This window comes from Hakea prostrata, chromosome 7 (assembly GCF_041222555.1).
Source record: "Hakea prostrata isolate BN-2017 chromosome 7, UWA_Hpros_2, whole genome shotgun sequence".
NCBI classification, from domain to species: Eukaryota; Viridiplantae; Streptophyta; class Magnoliopsida; order Proteales; family Proteaceae; genus Hakea; species Hakea prostrata.
This window is the reverse complement of record NC_142606.1, coordinates 13,402,198-13,415,463: the sequence shown is the minus strand read 5'-3', so window position 1 is coordinate 13,415,463 and position 13,266 is coordinate 13,402,198. Positions and strand designations below refer to the sequence as shown.

Sequence of the window (13,266 nt, the reverse complement as noted above, 5' to 3'; positions counted from 1 at the left end):
TTTTGTTGTAAACGGTAAGTTTGCAGACGGTAAGTTTCGTTGCAGACGGTAAGTTTTTTTTTCACACTTTTTTATCTTTGAGCCTGCGATTGAACACTGCTACGCTCGTAGAGCTTCTCTGTTTCATGCTTTTGATTTCCACATCTGGCTGTTTCGATATTCTGTTTTAATTTTATACTTGTTTAGTTCTTGTTATTTTGTCTCTTGTGTTTGTCAAGTGAGTGGATTTGCTGTTCTGTTACATTTGGTTTTTTTGTTCCTTTTTAATTTGTTCAGTGCTTCAGACAGCTTATTTTGTGGTTTGTTTTTTTGTCTTGCATTGTTTTATTTCACTTTTTTGTCTGGTTCACTTTTTTAAAGCTTTAGGTTATCAAACGAGTAACAGGTCCCATTTTAACTTGGGTGTTTTAGAGGTTATCTTATCAGTGGATCGTGAGATTTTTCTGCAACTCTTGCTGCTTGTTTCCCATTATAAACATGAAGCTATTAATGTGGAATTGCCAGGGATGTGGTCAGTCTTTGACAGTTTCTTATCTATGCCGGTTATGTAGACAATCTAGACCAAGTTTATTGCTACTTTTGGAAACAAAACAACATGCCAAATACATGGAAATGCTCAAACTCAAATTGGGTTTTTCAGACATGTTACTTGTTGATCCACAGGGGAAATCTGGGGGAATCTCGGTGATGTGGAACACAAATTGTTCTGTTATCCCTCTCTCTCTCTCTACTTATCTTGTTGATTTAATGGTTTCTTGGAATGTTGTGGATGTAGATGTCAGGGTGACTTTATTATATGGAGCATCTACTCAAACAGGACGTGGAAGGGTTTGGCACGAGTTGCAACAACTGGGTAACTCTGTTCAAGGTGCTTGGTTGGTTTTAGGGGACTTTAATGAAATCCTAACTCATCAAGATAAAAGAGGTGGCAGAAGGAAACCTCAGTCTCATCTAGATGCTCTGAATTCTACAATTTCAAATTGTGGTTTGATAGCTTTGCCTAGTTATGGCAGTCGGTTTTCTTGGTCCAATAAACGGAAAGGGGATGCTAACATTCAAGAGAATATTGATTTGGTCTTCTATAATTCAGAATTGTTACATCTCTTTCCTGATCTTCATGCTTTCAAACATGTTAGACTGGGCTCAGATCATACTCCTCTGGAAATAGAGCTTCTCAAAGGAGTTAAGAAACCACAAAGGTTTTATTATGAAGTTAAATGGGAAGAGTATCCGGAGCTCAGGGATAACATTTTAAAGGGTTGGACCACACCAAAACAGGGTTCAGATGCTTACAGACTACAACATAAGATCTATAATTGTGCGAAGACCTTACGGTTATGGAGCAAGGAAAATACTAAAGTGGCTTCACGAGAAATTCTCAAAGTTCAACAACAATTGGCTGATATACAAACTTCAAATTTTGCAGGAGATAAAACTGTACAAGAGGCTGAGTTGTCGAAGAAATTGGCTTCTTTGATAAGAGAAGAAGAGAGATTTTGGCAGCAACGAGCGAGGATACAATGGTTAAAGGCTGGAGATCACAATACTGCTTTCTTCCATCAGGTTACCTCGCAAAGACGACAACGAAATCATATTTCAAAGCTGAAATCGAGTACGGGGCATTGGTTGTCGCCAGAGTCCGAGATAATGTCAGAGATTCGAACTTATTTTAGTAATCTCTTCACCACTTCTCATCCCCAATCCCCTTTATATTTTTTATCAAGCTTTGCACATTGTGTGTCCCATGATGATAATGTTAGATTATGTAGAGATTTTTCTAGGGAAGAGATTAAATATGCTTTGTTTCAAATGAAAGGGAAAAAATCTCCAGGAATGGATGGTTTTCCAGCCCGTTTCTATCAAAACTGGGATATTATAGGGGAGGACTTCGTTAGGCATTCAACATTTTTTTGATAGGGGCTTTTTATTAAAAAGTTTGAACAACACCATCATTTCTCTTATTCCCAAGAGGAAACACCCTCAAGAGGTTGGCCATCTAAGGCCAATTAGTCTTTGTACTGTCCCTTATCGAGTTATTGCTAAATGTTTAGCTAACCGTTTGAAAGTTATTTTGCCCAACATTATTAGTGAAACCCAGAGTGCCTTTGTTGCTGGTCGATCCATTTCGACAATGTGTACTTGCACATGAATGTCTTCACTTCATGAAGAACTCTACCTCAAAGCTGGTTATTTTGCTTTGAAACTCGACTGTGTAAAGCATATGACAGTTAGAATGGTTTTATTGAGGAATGTTTGAACTTTTTGGGGTTTCAGCGTGGGTGAGGTGGATAATGCAATGCATCACAACCGTTACTTTTCAAATTAAAGTTAATGGTCAATTATCGGAGCCAGTGGTTCCAACTCGGGGCATTCGACAGGGCTGCCCTCTCAGTCCATATATTTTCATTCTCTGTCATGAGGCTTTTTCTAGGAGATTAAATGCAAATATTGGTATCCCGAGGTTGCCAGGATTGCGAATATCTCGACATAGTCCTGTTATTAACCATCTTTTTTTCGCTGATGATTGTATGATTTTTTGTCCCGCAAGTGAATACAATGCTCATCATATAAATTTTATTCTTCAGAATACATGCATGTTTCTCAGGCGATATTAATTCAATGAAATCTTCTGTGGTGTTTAGTAAAGGTACAATTTTGAATGTCCGGAGAGCTGTCACTTCTATTCTTCAAATTGCTGAGGTGAGCTCCCATGGTACATATCTAGGTTTACCATCTACTTTTGGTAAATCTAAAACTCAAGTGTTTTCTTCTTTCCGGGAAAGAATGGCTAAAAAGTTGGCAAGTTGGAAAGGTAAGCTATTATCAAGTGCTGGTAAGGAAATTTTAATTAAAGCAGTTGCTCAAGCTCTTCCAACTTATGCAATGTCTAATTTTTTATTCCCAAAACAGTAACGATGAGTTATCACAACAAATTAGACTTTTTGGTGGGGCAGGGCTCTCAAAAGGGTATTTCTTGGGTATCATGGGAGAAGCTCGAACTCAAAACGATGGTTTTAGGGTTTCTGATCTCTATTTTTTCAATAGAGCTTTATTACCAAACAAGCCCGGAGATTACTTCAATCCTAGTTCATTGTGCCAAGGTTATTAAATCTAAATATTTTCCTAATGATGATTTTCTTGATGCTAGGTGTCAGCTCTCTTGGGGTTGGGAGTTTACATGTTGGGAAAGAAGTTCTTAAAAAGGTTTGATTCAAGTATTGGTAATGGTTACCAAACAAAGGTATTTTTTGACCCTTGGATTCCCGAGTTACCTTTGAACCGTATTTGGAGAGTTCCACCCTCCGCGTCTGAATGGGTTGGTGAATTAATACATTGGCCCTCAAGATCTTGGGATACCTTTAAATTGCCTTTGGTTTTCCCTGAGTTAGTGCAATTCTTAGAATTCCTATTTTATCCGAGATTGTGCGATAGATGGATGTGAAGCATACTCGCACGTACTTTCACCGTTAGATCGCTTATTTTATGGAGTTAAACGCCTCTTTGGGCTTATCTACTAGAGGCACCACTTCTCTCTCTATCTTTTTGGTCTAAACTTTGGAAAATTCATACGCTTCCTAAGATTAGATCGCTCTGAAAGTAGGTCATAATGCTTTACCTACAAATTTTCTTTTGTTCCAAAGAGGTGGTTGCTATACTCCTTTGTGTCTTTATTGCAAATGTCCCCGAATCAATTGTTCATATTTTATTTCATTGTCCTTTTGCAAACCGTGTTAAGGTCTCTCCCCTTCGGTTGGATCGATCTTTTCCATGCCATGACATTGTGGCTGGTGGAACTTTATTGAATCACTCTTTCAACATTCTGTAATTTAGATTGGGTACATACTATATGGAGTGTAGTAGCTTGTTAATTTGGAAGGCCGAATGTTTATCTATTTGAAGGCGTGACCCACATTAATACTTTTCTTTGGTATCTAAATGGTTTGTTGATATTAGTGGTCACTTTATTGAGGATGTTTCTACATCCCACAACTCAAGTGTTGGATCCTCCTATGTTGATTGTTTCATCGGTGTTTATTTAATGATGTGTCTCCACAAACGACAAATGTTGATGATATCAATTTTTTCATGTATTTTCAGATGGTTCTGGGACTCCACAACTTCTCGTGTGGTCGAGGGATTATCAAGACATCCTCTGGATCATTTATCGCGTCGTTGAAAGCAAGTTCTTTATCCACCCACAGCTGAGCAATTTGACATCCTTCAAATTCTTCTAATATAGGGATCAAGAATATCAAGTTATTTTCTGATTGTCAGATGTGGTTTCCGTACATGGTGCTTCTAGTACTTTGGATTGGAATTGTTCAAACTTAGTTCAACTCATTAAGAACTTTTTGTTGGGATTTGACACTTGTGTAGTATTACATATTTCACGGCGACAATGTTTCGCCGATATGTTAGCTAGAGGTGCTCCTTTGGTATTCTGTTTGTGGATGCCCACCACGATGTCTTGATCCTTTTACTGTTCCCTGAGGATTTCCCCTTATTTCTTGAATGATTTCTTTTTCTGTTTGGCCAAAAAAAAAAAAAAAAAAAAAATTTTTTTTGATTTATTTTATTCTTTATTTTTTCTTAATGGTTGGGAATGGCTGTTTTTTTTCCCTACAAGCGGTCTAATCATAAATTTGGCAGTTGGGGTGGCATGGAAAATTTCTCAATTAAAAATTAAACAAAGGCGGATGTTTGTTCACTATGTTGAGGAAATTGCAGAAGTGACAAGGGGCAATAGTGGCATCCGCTTTGTTCATATTGAAAGATACACAAACAAGTCCGTTGATTGGATGTCTAAGGTCACTCCGACCTGACGTGTTCTTGGACGTTATTTTTGAATGTCTCCCAAGCTTCAAAGGAGTTCCGTTTCTAGTGTTAAGATCATCTCTCAGTCAAAGTAGTGATAGGGTACACTAATAAATATTATAAAAAAAAAAAAGAAAAAGAAAAAACACAGTTGAGCTAATTTGGACCTCCCTTTCAGTATAAAAAAAGAAAAAGAAAAATTCAGTAGCTGGTTTGGACGAATCCGGATCATCTTTCCGTCAGGGGACCATGGCTTCCTGACCACAAAAACCAGTGGGTCCCACTGGTGAATTTTTTTTTTCTTTTTCTAAAAGTATTTTTCATCGTGGCCCCCACTGATCTTTGTGATCAGGAAGCATCGGCTCCGGGTCGCTGATCCGGACTCGGTTTGAACCACCTTTTTCCTTTTTTTTTATTATTTTATTAATTTTTAATTTTCTACTAGTGCTTTTTTTTAATAGTAGAAATGTAATGCTATCCCCCGCAAAGGTTGAACCCTACACCTCTCCACTGAGAAGTATAGGCTTTTACCATTGAAGCAACCTCGCATTGTAAAAAAAATCAGTAGACACACGGTCTGTCTCCTTCATGCATAAAATCGAAATTTAATGATGGTGGACGCTGGGATTTTAGTGGAAGACTTTTTGCTGGGAATGGGAATGACCACATCATTCACATGTGTTTATAAATCACATAAAAATTTAATATTAAATTAAAATTAAAATTTTATATTTTAAAGTTTTTTTAAGTTAGTGATGAATAATGTACCGATTAAATTCCAACTGCATCGGAAGGAAAATTAAGGGTATGACGGTGACGGTGGTGGGGGTGGTAGCGGTGGTGGTAGCGGTGGCGGGCGGTGGAGTTAAAGAGACGAATGCGCCGACCAGCTCATTCGCTCATTCTGCATTTCTGATTTTTAGGCTTTGTTTCCACTTCGGGAAACAAGAAACAAGGGGGGCACACTGTCCACGCGAGCTCGCATCCTGTGCTTCCTTCTGTTGTTCTTCTTTGCTTTCTGTTTTTTTTTTTGGTTTTTTTGTTTTTTGGTCTTTATTTTTTATTTGATTCAACCAAGCAAGAGGAGACCGAAGACTTGAACTACGCAACTTGTTGTTCCTTAAAATGTGGCTTGCGATGTCGTTCCAGCTCATTTACCAAAAAAAGATGTCGTTCCAGTTCTTAAACCACCACTCCTTTTCACTTAATTACTAAACTCGCTTCTTCATCAATGGTGAGTGGTAATAGCTTTACGTTTCTGAAGTTGGAGAAAATGGGAGTTTTGATGCTTAGTAAATAATTTTCTTTATTCATTCTCCATTCGCTGGTACCCAAATGTAGCTGTTTTCTTCTTTGCTTCTTTCTCCGTGGTACTTCTTTGTTCAAAGATTTTTTATCGACACACCAGTGATACTTCATTGAATTGAGTTCAAACTAGTCTGATGAATTCGATTTTTTAAGGTGAGAATGGTTGATATTTCTTTAGCTCTTATTGGTTGTTGATAAGTCACCAATTAAGGGGAAAACTGGAAAGAATGATTCAGAAAATTTTCTTCTTTCGAGTTGTATGTTTCTTTCCCGTTGGGTTCTTTGAATTTCATTTTTGTGTAAGCTTGGTCTTCTGCTGCAAATTTTGTACAACTTTGTAAGGGTTATGTTGGTTGACTGTTGTATCTTTTTTTTCTCTTGCCGTTTCAGAGGTTCTCTGATTTTAGCGGCAGCTTTTGCCTCAAACCACACCCCCACTCCAATCTTGTAAAGTTCCTTTAAAGCTGAGAAAGAGTGAAATGGAAGAGGTTTCTTTCAGTCTAATTGGGCTTTGTGATTGTCATTGTTTATAAGGTGTTAGATTTATTATTATGTAGTATCTGAATTTCCTTTCAGTCTAATTGGGCTTTGTGATTATCTTGTATTCTTTCTACTGCAAGTCTAGAAAGGAATTCTGTCTTTTCGAATAATATGTGTTGCATGTATCCATCTAAAGATGACCAATTGGTCAAAGAGGATGAGATATCCTTACCAGTACTTGTTAGATTTCATGAGTTCTTGTTTTCAGTTATGAAGTCTTAAGAGTATGTTCCCAACCACTACCCAAAATAAGAATCCCTTCCCACCCATCCCTATGGTTGATTATATCTCATTTAGTTTTGTTACGGGAACAGTGGGGGTCTTAAAGCTGCTGTTAGAGTTAGGGTTTAAGCAGAAGGTTGCTTAAAGCATTACACCCTGAGTATCTAGATTGGAATACCCAGACCGCTGCTTCTAGCTAGTATTTATAGTATAAATACTGAATTCTATTGGTAATTGGACTTTCCTACAAAGGCCCATTACATCGTTAGATCGTAACTAATCTGATGGCTCATATTAGAACATAAGTTGAGTATGACTCAAATACCTCAACAATAAATTGTGTATAACTTGAGTACCTCAACACAAGTTGGGTATGACTCAAATACCTCAACAGCTGCTATTATAACTTTTTGGGGTTCTTTCACGTTGAATGCATTTGCTCCATTAGATTATATGGACATTAGTTCTAGGCTTCTAGTCACCTTGTAGTACCTAGTTATGTTATGTTTTCTTTTCCTATTGTATTTTCTCGTGCTGTTCTTTTGGGGGAACACAATCTAGAGTGAGTCCACATGAATAGTCTCTCTTTTTTCACGAGTTATTAGGGAGCACCTGATGTCCTTTGGACAACCAGATTCTGGTTTTCTGGATTGACATATTTCAGTTGAAACATTACGTGGAGTGTTGTCTAAAACTTGTAATGATCTCCTTCCTTATAAGAGCCATGGTAGGTCGTGTATTTTGATGAGTGGAATTGTGTTTGGGGTGTCACTGTTGATTCTTGCTACAGCTATTTCAAGCTATTCTGCAGTGACAAAAGAATCCGTTTTTACTTGCTTGAGTGCTGCATATTGATCCTTCTAACTGATTTCTTCATGTCACCTTGGGTGGTTGAAAAATTCTTTCTTTTGATTTTTCTCTTATCATTGTAACATTTGATTAACTTTAGGACGGTTGCTAACTTTTCACATTATTTTGCAGAGATATTTGTATTTTGTTTACCCATGAAAATTTTAGTATATCCAGACTGCGAGTAATAGTAAGAGCACTAAGATGGAAGAGACATTTGCAGTGAAGAATGATCAAGAGAATGAAGATTCACCTCTTATATTGAAAAAGGATAGTCGATTGGTAGAAGATAGTAGTTCAGAGTTCATTCAGTTGAAAAACAGAGGATCATTTGATGGAAAATCAAAGGAGACTATGACTCCAGATTTCTTCGACTCATACATGGGTGGAAGGTACATCGAGAAATCACCTTTTCAGGGCCAACGGTTTTCTGATGTTACAGGGCTCAAGGATATGCATTCTCGAAGAGCCGTTGAGAAAAATCTCCTTATAGATTACTTGGATTTGTTTAATGTTAGAGCATCTGACTCTTTAGCTATTGCGTCTAGCCCATCCTACCCATGCAACGTCGCTTTGGAGCTAAGGTCTTCAAAAAGGGAGATTTTATTGGATGCCTTAAAACCATTTAAAAGTAGAAGAAAAAATAGATCTGATGACAGCCCATCAGCAGCTGGAAATTTGATAGTTGGGGCAGTTGCTGGGAGACGCAAAGTGAGGAGCATCTTAAAGAGGCCATTAAATTATCGTTTAGGGATCCTAGACACTGATAAAATGTCAAAGAAAGAGAGGTCAACAAATCTTAAACGAGAAATTTGTTCTCAGATCATGATCTCTCCAGAAGGAGCTAGTATTACTTCACTGAAGCAGCTAAAAAATAAGAGAATTGGACAGGAAGAAATGCTTAAAAGGCAGTTCTCAAGTACAAATTTTAATTGTTCAGATCTATCTTCCCTATCTGCCTGTGCCCCTTTTTCGCAGGGAATGCTTCACTGCAAATGGAAAGGTGGAATCCCATATTTGATGTTCTCTGTAGATGAACAGAGCGAGGTCTATCTTGCTAAGCTGCATAAGGTGAGGTCATCCAATGAGGAGGGTCTGGATTATGTGTACTCTTTTCACTTGAGAACAGATAAGCAGAAGGCACTGGGGACTTCTGGTAATTCTGTGGACCTTGTTGGTAACATGAGGGTGTCAAATTCATTTACTTTATGCCCTAATAGCTTGAAACTCATGGAGACTGAATTTATATTGTTTGCTGCTGATGAACCCAATCCTGATGAGATGTATAGTCCAACTTCAACTGATAAAAAGAGTGGTTGGTTCTCAAGAAAGGTAGTGGGTCCATTCAGGACAAGAAATCCATCCATGAACAAATCTAGGCCCAAAGTTGTACCAAGCTTCTCTGAAGAGCAATGTGCAGAAATGTTGGGTGAACTGGATGCTTTGGATGCTGTCCTTCCAGAGAGTAACCTTTGCTCAAATCTTGAGTCGGCTGCTATTGTTGTGAAAGAGTATGTCCATGACACTTGTCAAGAGGCAGCAGACTCTTGTCATAAGGCAGCAGTTGATGGCTGGAGTTTAAAACCTCTTGAGAAAGTTGGGGAAGATAAAGCAGATACTCCTTTTGAAGGCTTCAATTCTCTGGAAAGCTGCCAAGAAAGTCCTCATCGAAATAGGAATGATTGTTCTACTAGCGTGAATGTTTTAATCCCAGCAGGAATTCATGGTGGTCCAAGAGCCACAGATGATGGCCCTTCTTGTCTTACTGCGAGATGGAGATCTGGTGGACACTGCAACTGTGGTGGCTGGGACATTGGATGCCCTCTTACGGTACTCCACAACATGTCAATCAATGAAGGTTTTCTGCAAACAGATGCACTGCTGCTGTTTATGCAGGTATGCTGATTTCTTATTGTAATGTGCCTTCACCCATATCAAACTAACCATGGATTAGTGAATGCTTTATTAAACACTTTTAAGCTTTCACGATTGACATGTCCGCATTTATTTAATGTCCTTATGATTTCAGAAATTTCAAACTGCCTCATGATAAATAACTTAAGGCTTTCACATTAATTACTGTATGCTTCAAATGTAGAATTTGTGTGTGAAATCCTAATATTTTATTTTTTAATTGTCATTTATACTCATAAACTAAATTAAATTAAGTAGTTGAATTCCCTCAAATCAATGCTCTTCTCCCTTTGGAAGTCAGATCAATGGAAGTTGCAGTTATTTTTTTCTTTTTCTTTCATATATTCAAATGTAAAGTATGGTTGCCCTAGCTTATGAATTGCATCTTGCTACTACTAGTGATTCGTTACTTGTGCCAAAGACTTGTAGAATACCCTTTTCTTTGTCTAGCTCAACCCATCTAAGTTTCTTCCTATTCATAGGGGTCAGCTACTTGCATTCTGTTTTTCTGTTCCCCCCTTGTTTGAAGCTATGTTTGTTGCTGACTTATGGCTGCTCATTGCTTTTTTCTTACCACCTCTCCTCCCAAATAATGTTCAGCCTGTGCTTTGTCTTTTGGCTCCTCTAACCTGTTTCATATCAGTCAAAGGCCTCCATTGTGGATGTCACATGATAAGTTTATCCTCCAACTTGTTGCACCCAAATCTGACCCCTTCACCGATCCATGCTTGACTCCAGTTGGTTCTGGTTTCTTGTGAACATAGAAGGGTGAGTGCTGGCCGAAATGGGTGGTCGGAAAGCTGCTTCCAAAGTTTAAGTAAGATTCGAGTACAACCCCACCCTGTGCTAGAGCTTTAAAGCTTCTTGAGCAGTGAAACTTAAAGAAGGCTGTGGGAGTAAATGAGCATTACCATTACCATTACCTGTGGTAGGTAGAGGATATTTATACTTGGACCTAACATTGGATGATCGTCAGATTATCCACGTGGGCTGATTCCTTGCTGGATGTGCCATGACATGAGAATGGACGCTTCATAGTGTCCTATGGAACGTTGATATTAGGCGTAGCTTCATAGGCTAGACTTGACAACCCATCGCCTCTTTAGGCAGACAAAGTGTGGTTCATGCACCCCATGAAAGATTTAAGAGGAAGAGTCACATCACTACATGTAATACTCTTTTCGTGGGCTTCAGCTGGCGGATGCCTGAGGGTTTGATAATCTTGAGCCAAACAACTCGACATAATCTGATCGATCATATCCAGGGTTGGACCGCATCTAGCCCCTGGCTTAGCTCGCTTCAATGACTTTTTCACTGGTTCAAACCTGGTTCATCATATACTTGATGTATTTATGCACAATACAACTTATATTCTATGAGGGCTGAGACAAGTCATTTTGGTTTTTATTTCTCAATTTGTAGAGTTATGGACTGCCTTTCGTCCTTTATCAGAGTTTTTCAAGAACTTCTTGCCGTCCTGGAAATAGAGACCCTATTTAGGAATGTTTAAATGCAAGATTGTCACCTTGTTGAGATGCCAGTGAATTCTCAAGTTTCTGTGATGCACTTATTTTGTTCTTTTGGCTTTTTTTCTTGGGTTTGTTTATTATTATTATTATTTTTCTCGGGTGGGTGGGGGGAGTAAGGCTTATGTAATTCTTCAAAATGCAGACAGACATGGGCTTAACTGTGGATGTATGTGTGTTTCAGGGATCCGAGAAAGAGGAACTTATCTTTAAAATGGTGAATATCCATGATGATCTATATTTTATTCAATTCGAATCAAGTCTAACAGCTCTACGGGCTTTCTCCATAGGAGTAGCCAATCTTCATACTCGGACTTCCACTTTTAGTCCAAAACATGGAGAAAAGTGGAAGCAGTAGAAAAAAAATTTGAGTAAAGGAAGCAGCAGCATTCAAGGGTGATATTTCTGTACGACAGCTAAGTGGTTCTAAGTTGTCTTCTTTTTTTTTTTTTTTTTTTTTAATTAAAGGGTTGCTCTGTCGATAATTGACCAGTATCTCTTAGTGAAGAGGTCATGGGTTCGACATTCTTGTGGTATATGTAATAGTTTCACCGCTTGTGTAAGGCTATCGATTACCCCCCGAAAAATAAAGAATAGTCTTTTTGTTCTTTTAATTATTTGTATATGTATTAACCCAAATAAATTATACATGATGTTTACTCATATACTGTTTCTCTTGGAGAAAGGTTTCTTAGGTAAGGTGCCTAGGTTTCTTTTGTTTTTTTGAGTATTTCCCTGCGTGAGCACTTTATTTCAGCTGTTTGGTGAATTGGGGTGGGGGTGGGGGGGGGGGGGGGGGAAATATTATAGAATATAACCAATGATCTTTTCACCATAAAGAGGTGTTGGTCATTGCTAGTTAGGCAATCCTTCGATGATGAAGATTGTCTTAAATGCGTTGAATATTTGTATTGAAAGTGACAGAACTCCATGTATAGCTTACAAAAATGTTATTTTAGGAAAACGTAAAGTAGAAAAATTTATATTTGAGTCACTTGTTTTGGACTAAAACTCGTATTCCCTTCTTAATTTGCTCAAAATTACGTTTAGGTCACAACTGTCAACTTAAAGTTAAAGATCGCTTGTGGAATTCAAATTTTGAATTTAATAAGATGAACTTATCCCTTGAATCAACCTGAGGAGATGGTTCAGCTAGTAAAAAAATAAAACCTCCAAGTAGGAAGGAGTTGAATCCCCTTAGGCTAGCGGGCGATGCTCTGTTTTATATGTAATATCCCCATTTCTAATATACAAAATCTCATGTTTTCATCAGAGGAAAAAAAAAAAAAAAATTCATTTAATGACCAAAATAACTCCGGGGACCAAAATAGCTCGGAAGTGTTTAATAATGCAATTTGTTCACAATAGCCAGTCTCATATGTCTTAATTCTTAACTTCTTCCTTTATCACTGTTAAGAACTTCGTTTGACTTTCTCATCCGTTCGGTGATACAATGGCTGGATTACCTAAGAATTATGCCATTTATTTTACTAGCTTAATTTCGGAGCTCTTCACTATAACTTTTAGATCTAGAAGTTATTTAACGAATTTAATTGGTGTAGTTTGAGGTTAGATCAGCTCTTATTTGAATAAATATTGAATAATTGCATTACAAATTTTAAAAAATATAATAATGGATTTGGAGTACAATTGAAAATTGAAGATTCTTAGCTAATCAGGAGAACTTGATGTTACTTGAACGAACCACCAACAAACGAGGTTGAGTCACATCTTGAGTACTGCCTTTAAGGTAATTGTTGCACATAATATGCAATGAAGGGATTATGTTTATATAGGTCCTTACATCCTTTGAGATTTTCAAGGTAATGAGTTGGGTCATTGAATTGCAATGACTTTATCTCCTTCATAAATGGGAGAATCAATTTCCTACTAATGGAGAGTTAGTGGTATTGTTCATTTTCCACTAATGAGAAAAAATCACCTTGACTTAACATCCTCACTGAATGGATAATTAATTTTTCTAGTCACCTCATTGCCAATAATTGGATTTAATTCATTCAATAGCCTCAACTCCACTCATGGTAAAGGCTATGAATGATCATGAATACAAGGTTTAAAGTATCGCATAATA

The 13,266-nt window shown here is 37.7% G+C and overlaps 1 protein-coding gene across 3 annotated transcripts; it reads left to right on the top strand.

Annotated features, from left to right (window-relative positions):
* Positions 1-5,796: 5,796 nt before the first annotated feature.
* Positions 5,797-11,850, top strand: LOC149009930 (uncharacterized). 3 transcript variants are annotated; one of them, XM_089164162.1, is made up of 3 exons: positions 5,797-6,049; positions 7,867-9,630; positions 11,359-11,850. In XM_089164162.1, exons 2-3 carry the CDS (start codon positions 7,939-7,941, stop codon positions 11,530-11,532), a joined length of 1,866 nt encoding a protein of 621 aa, XP_089020288.1. In that variant the 5' UTR covers positions 5,797-6,049; positions 7,867-7,938; the 3' UTR covers positions 11,533-11,850. The 3 variants fall into 3 exon arrangements, with proteins under 3 accessions (XP_089020288.1, XP_089020287.1, XP_089020286.1); XM_089164161.1 differs by having other exon boundaries at positions 5,797-6,276; XM_089164160.1 differs by having other exon boundaries at positions 5,797-9,630.
* The last annotated feature ends 1,416 nt before the right edge of the window (positions 11,851-13,266 follow it).

Bases quoted from the DNA above. Each gene is read 5' to 3' on its own strand.
- LOC149009930 (XM_089164162.1), top strand. From the start codon at position 7,939: ATGGAAGAGACATTTGCAGTGAAGAATGATCAAGAGAATGAAGATTCA. The intron at 9,631-11,358 runs GTATGCTGATTT...TGTGTGTTTCAG, and splicing joins CACTGCTGCTGTTTATGCAG to GGATCCGAGAAAGAGGAACT.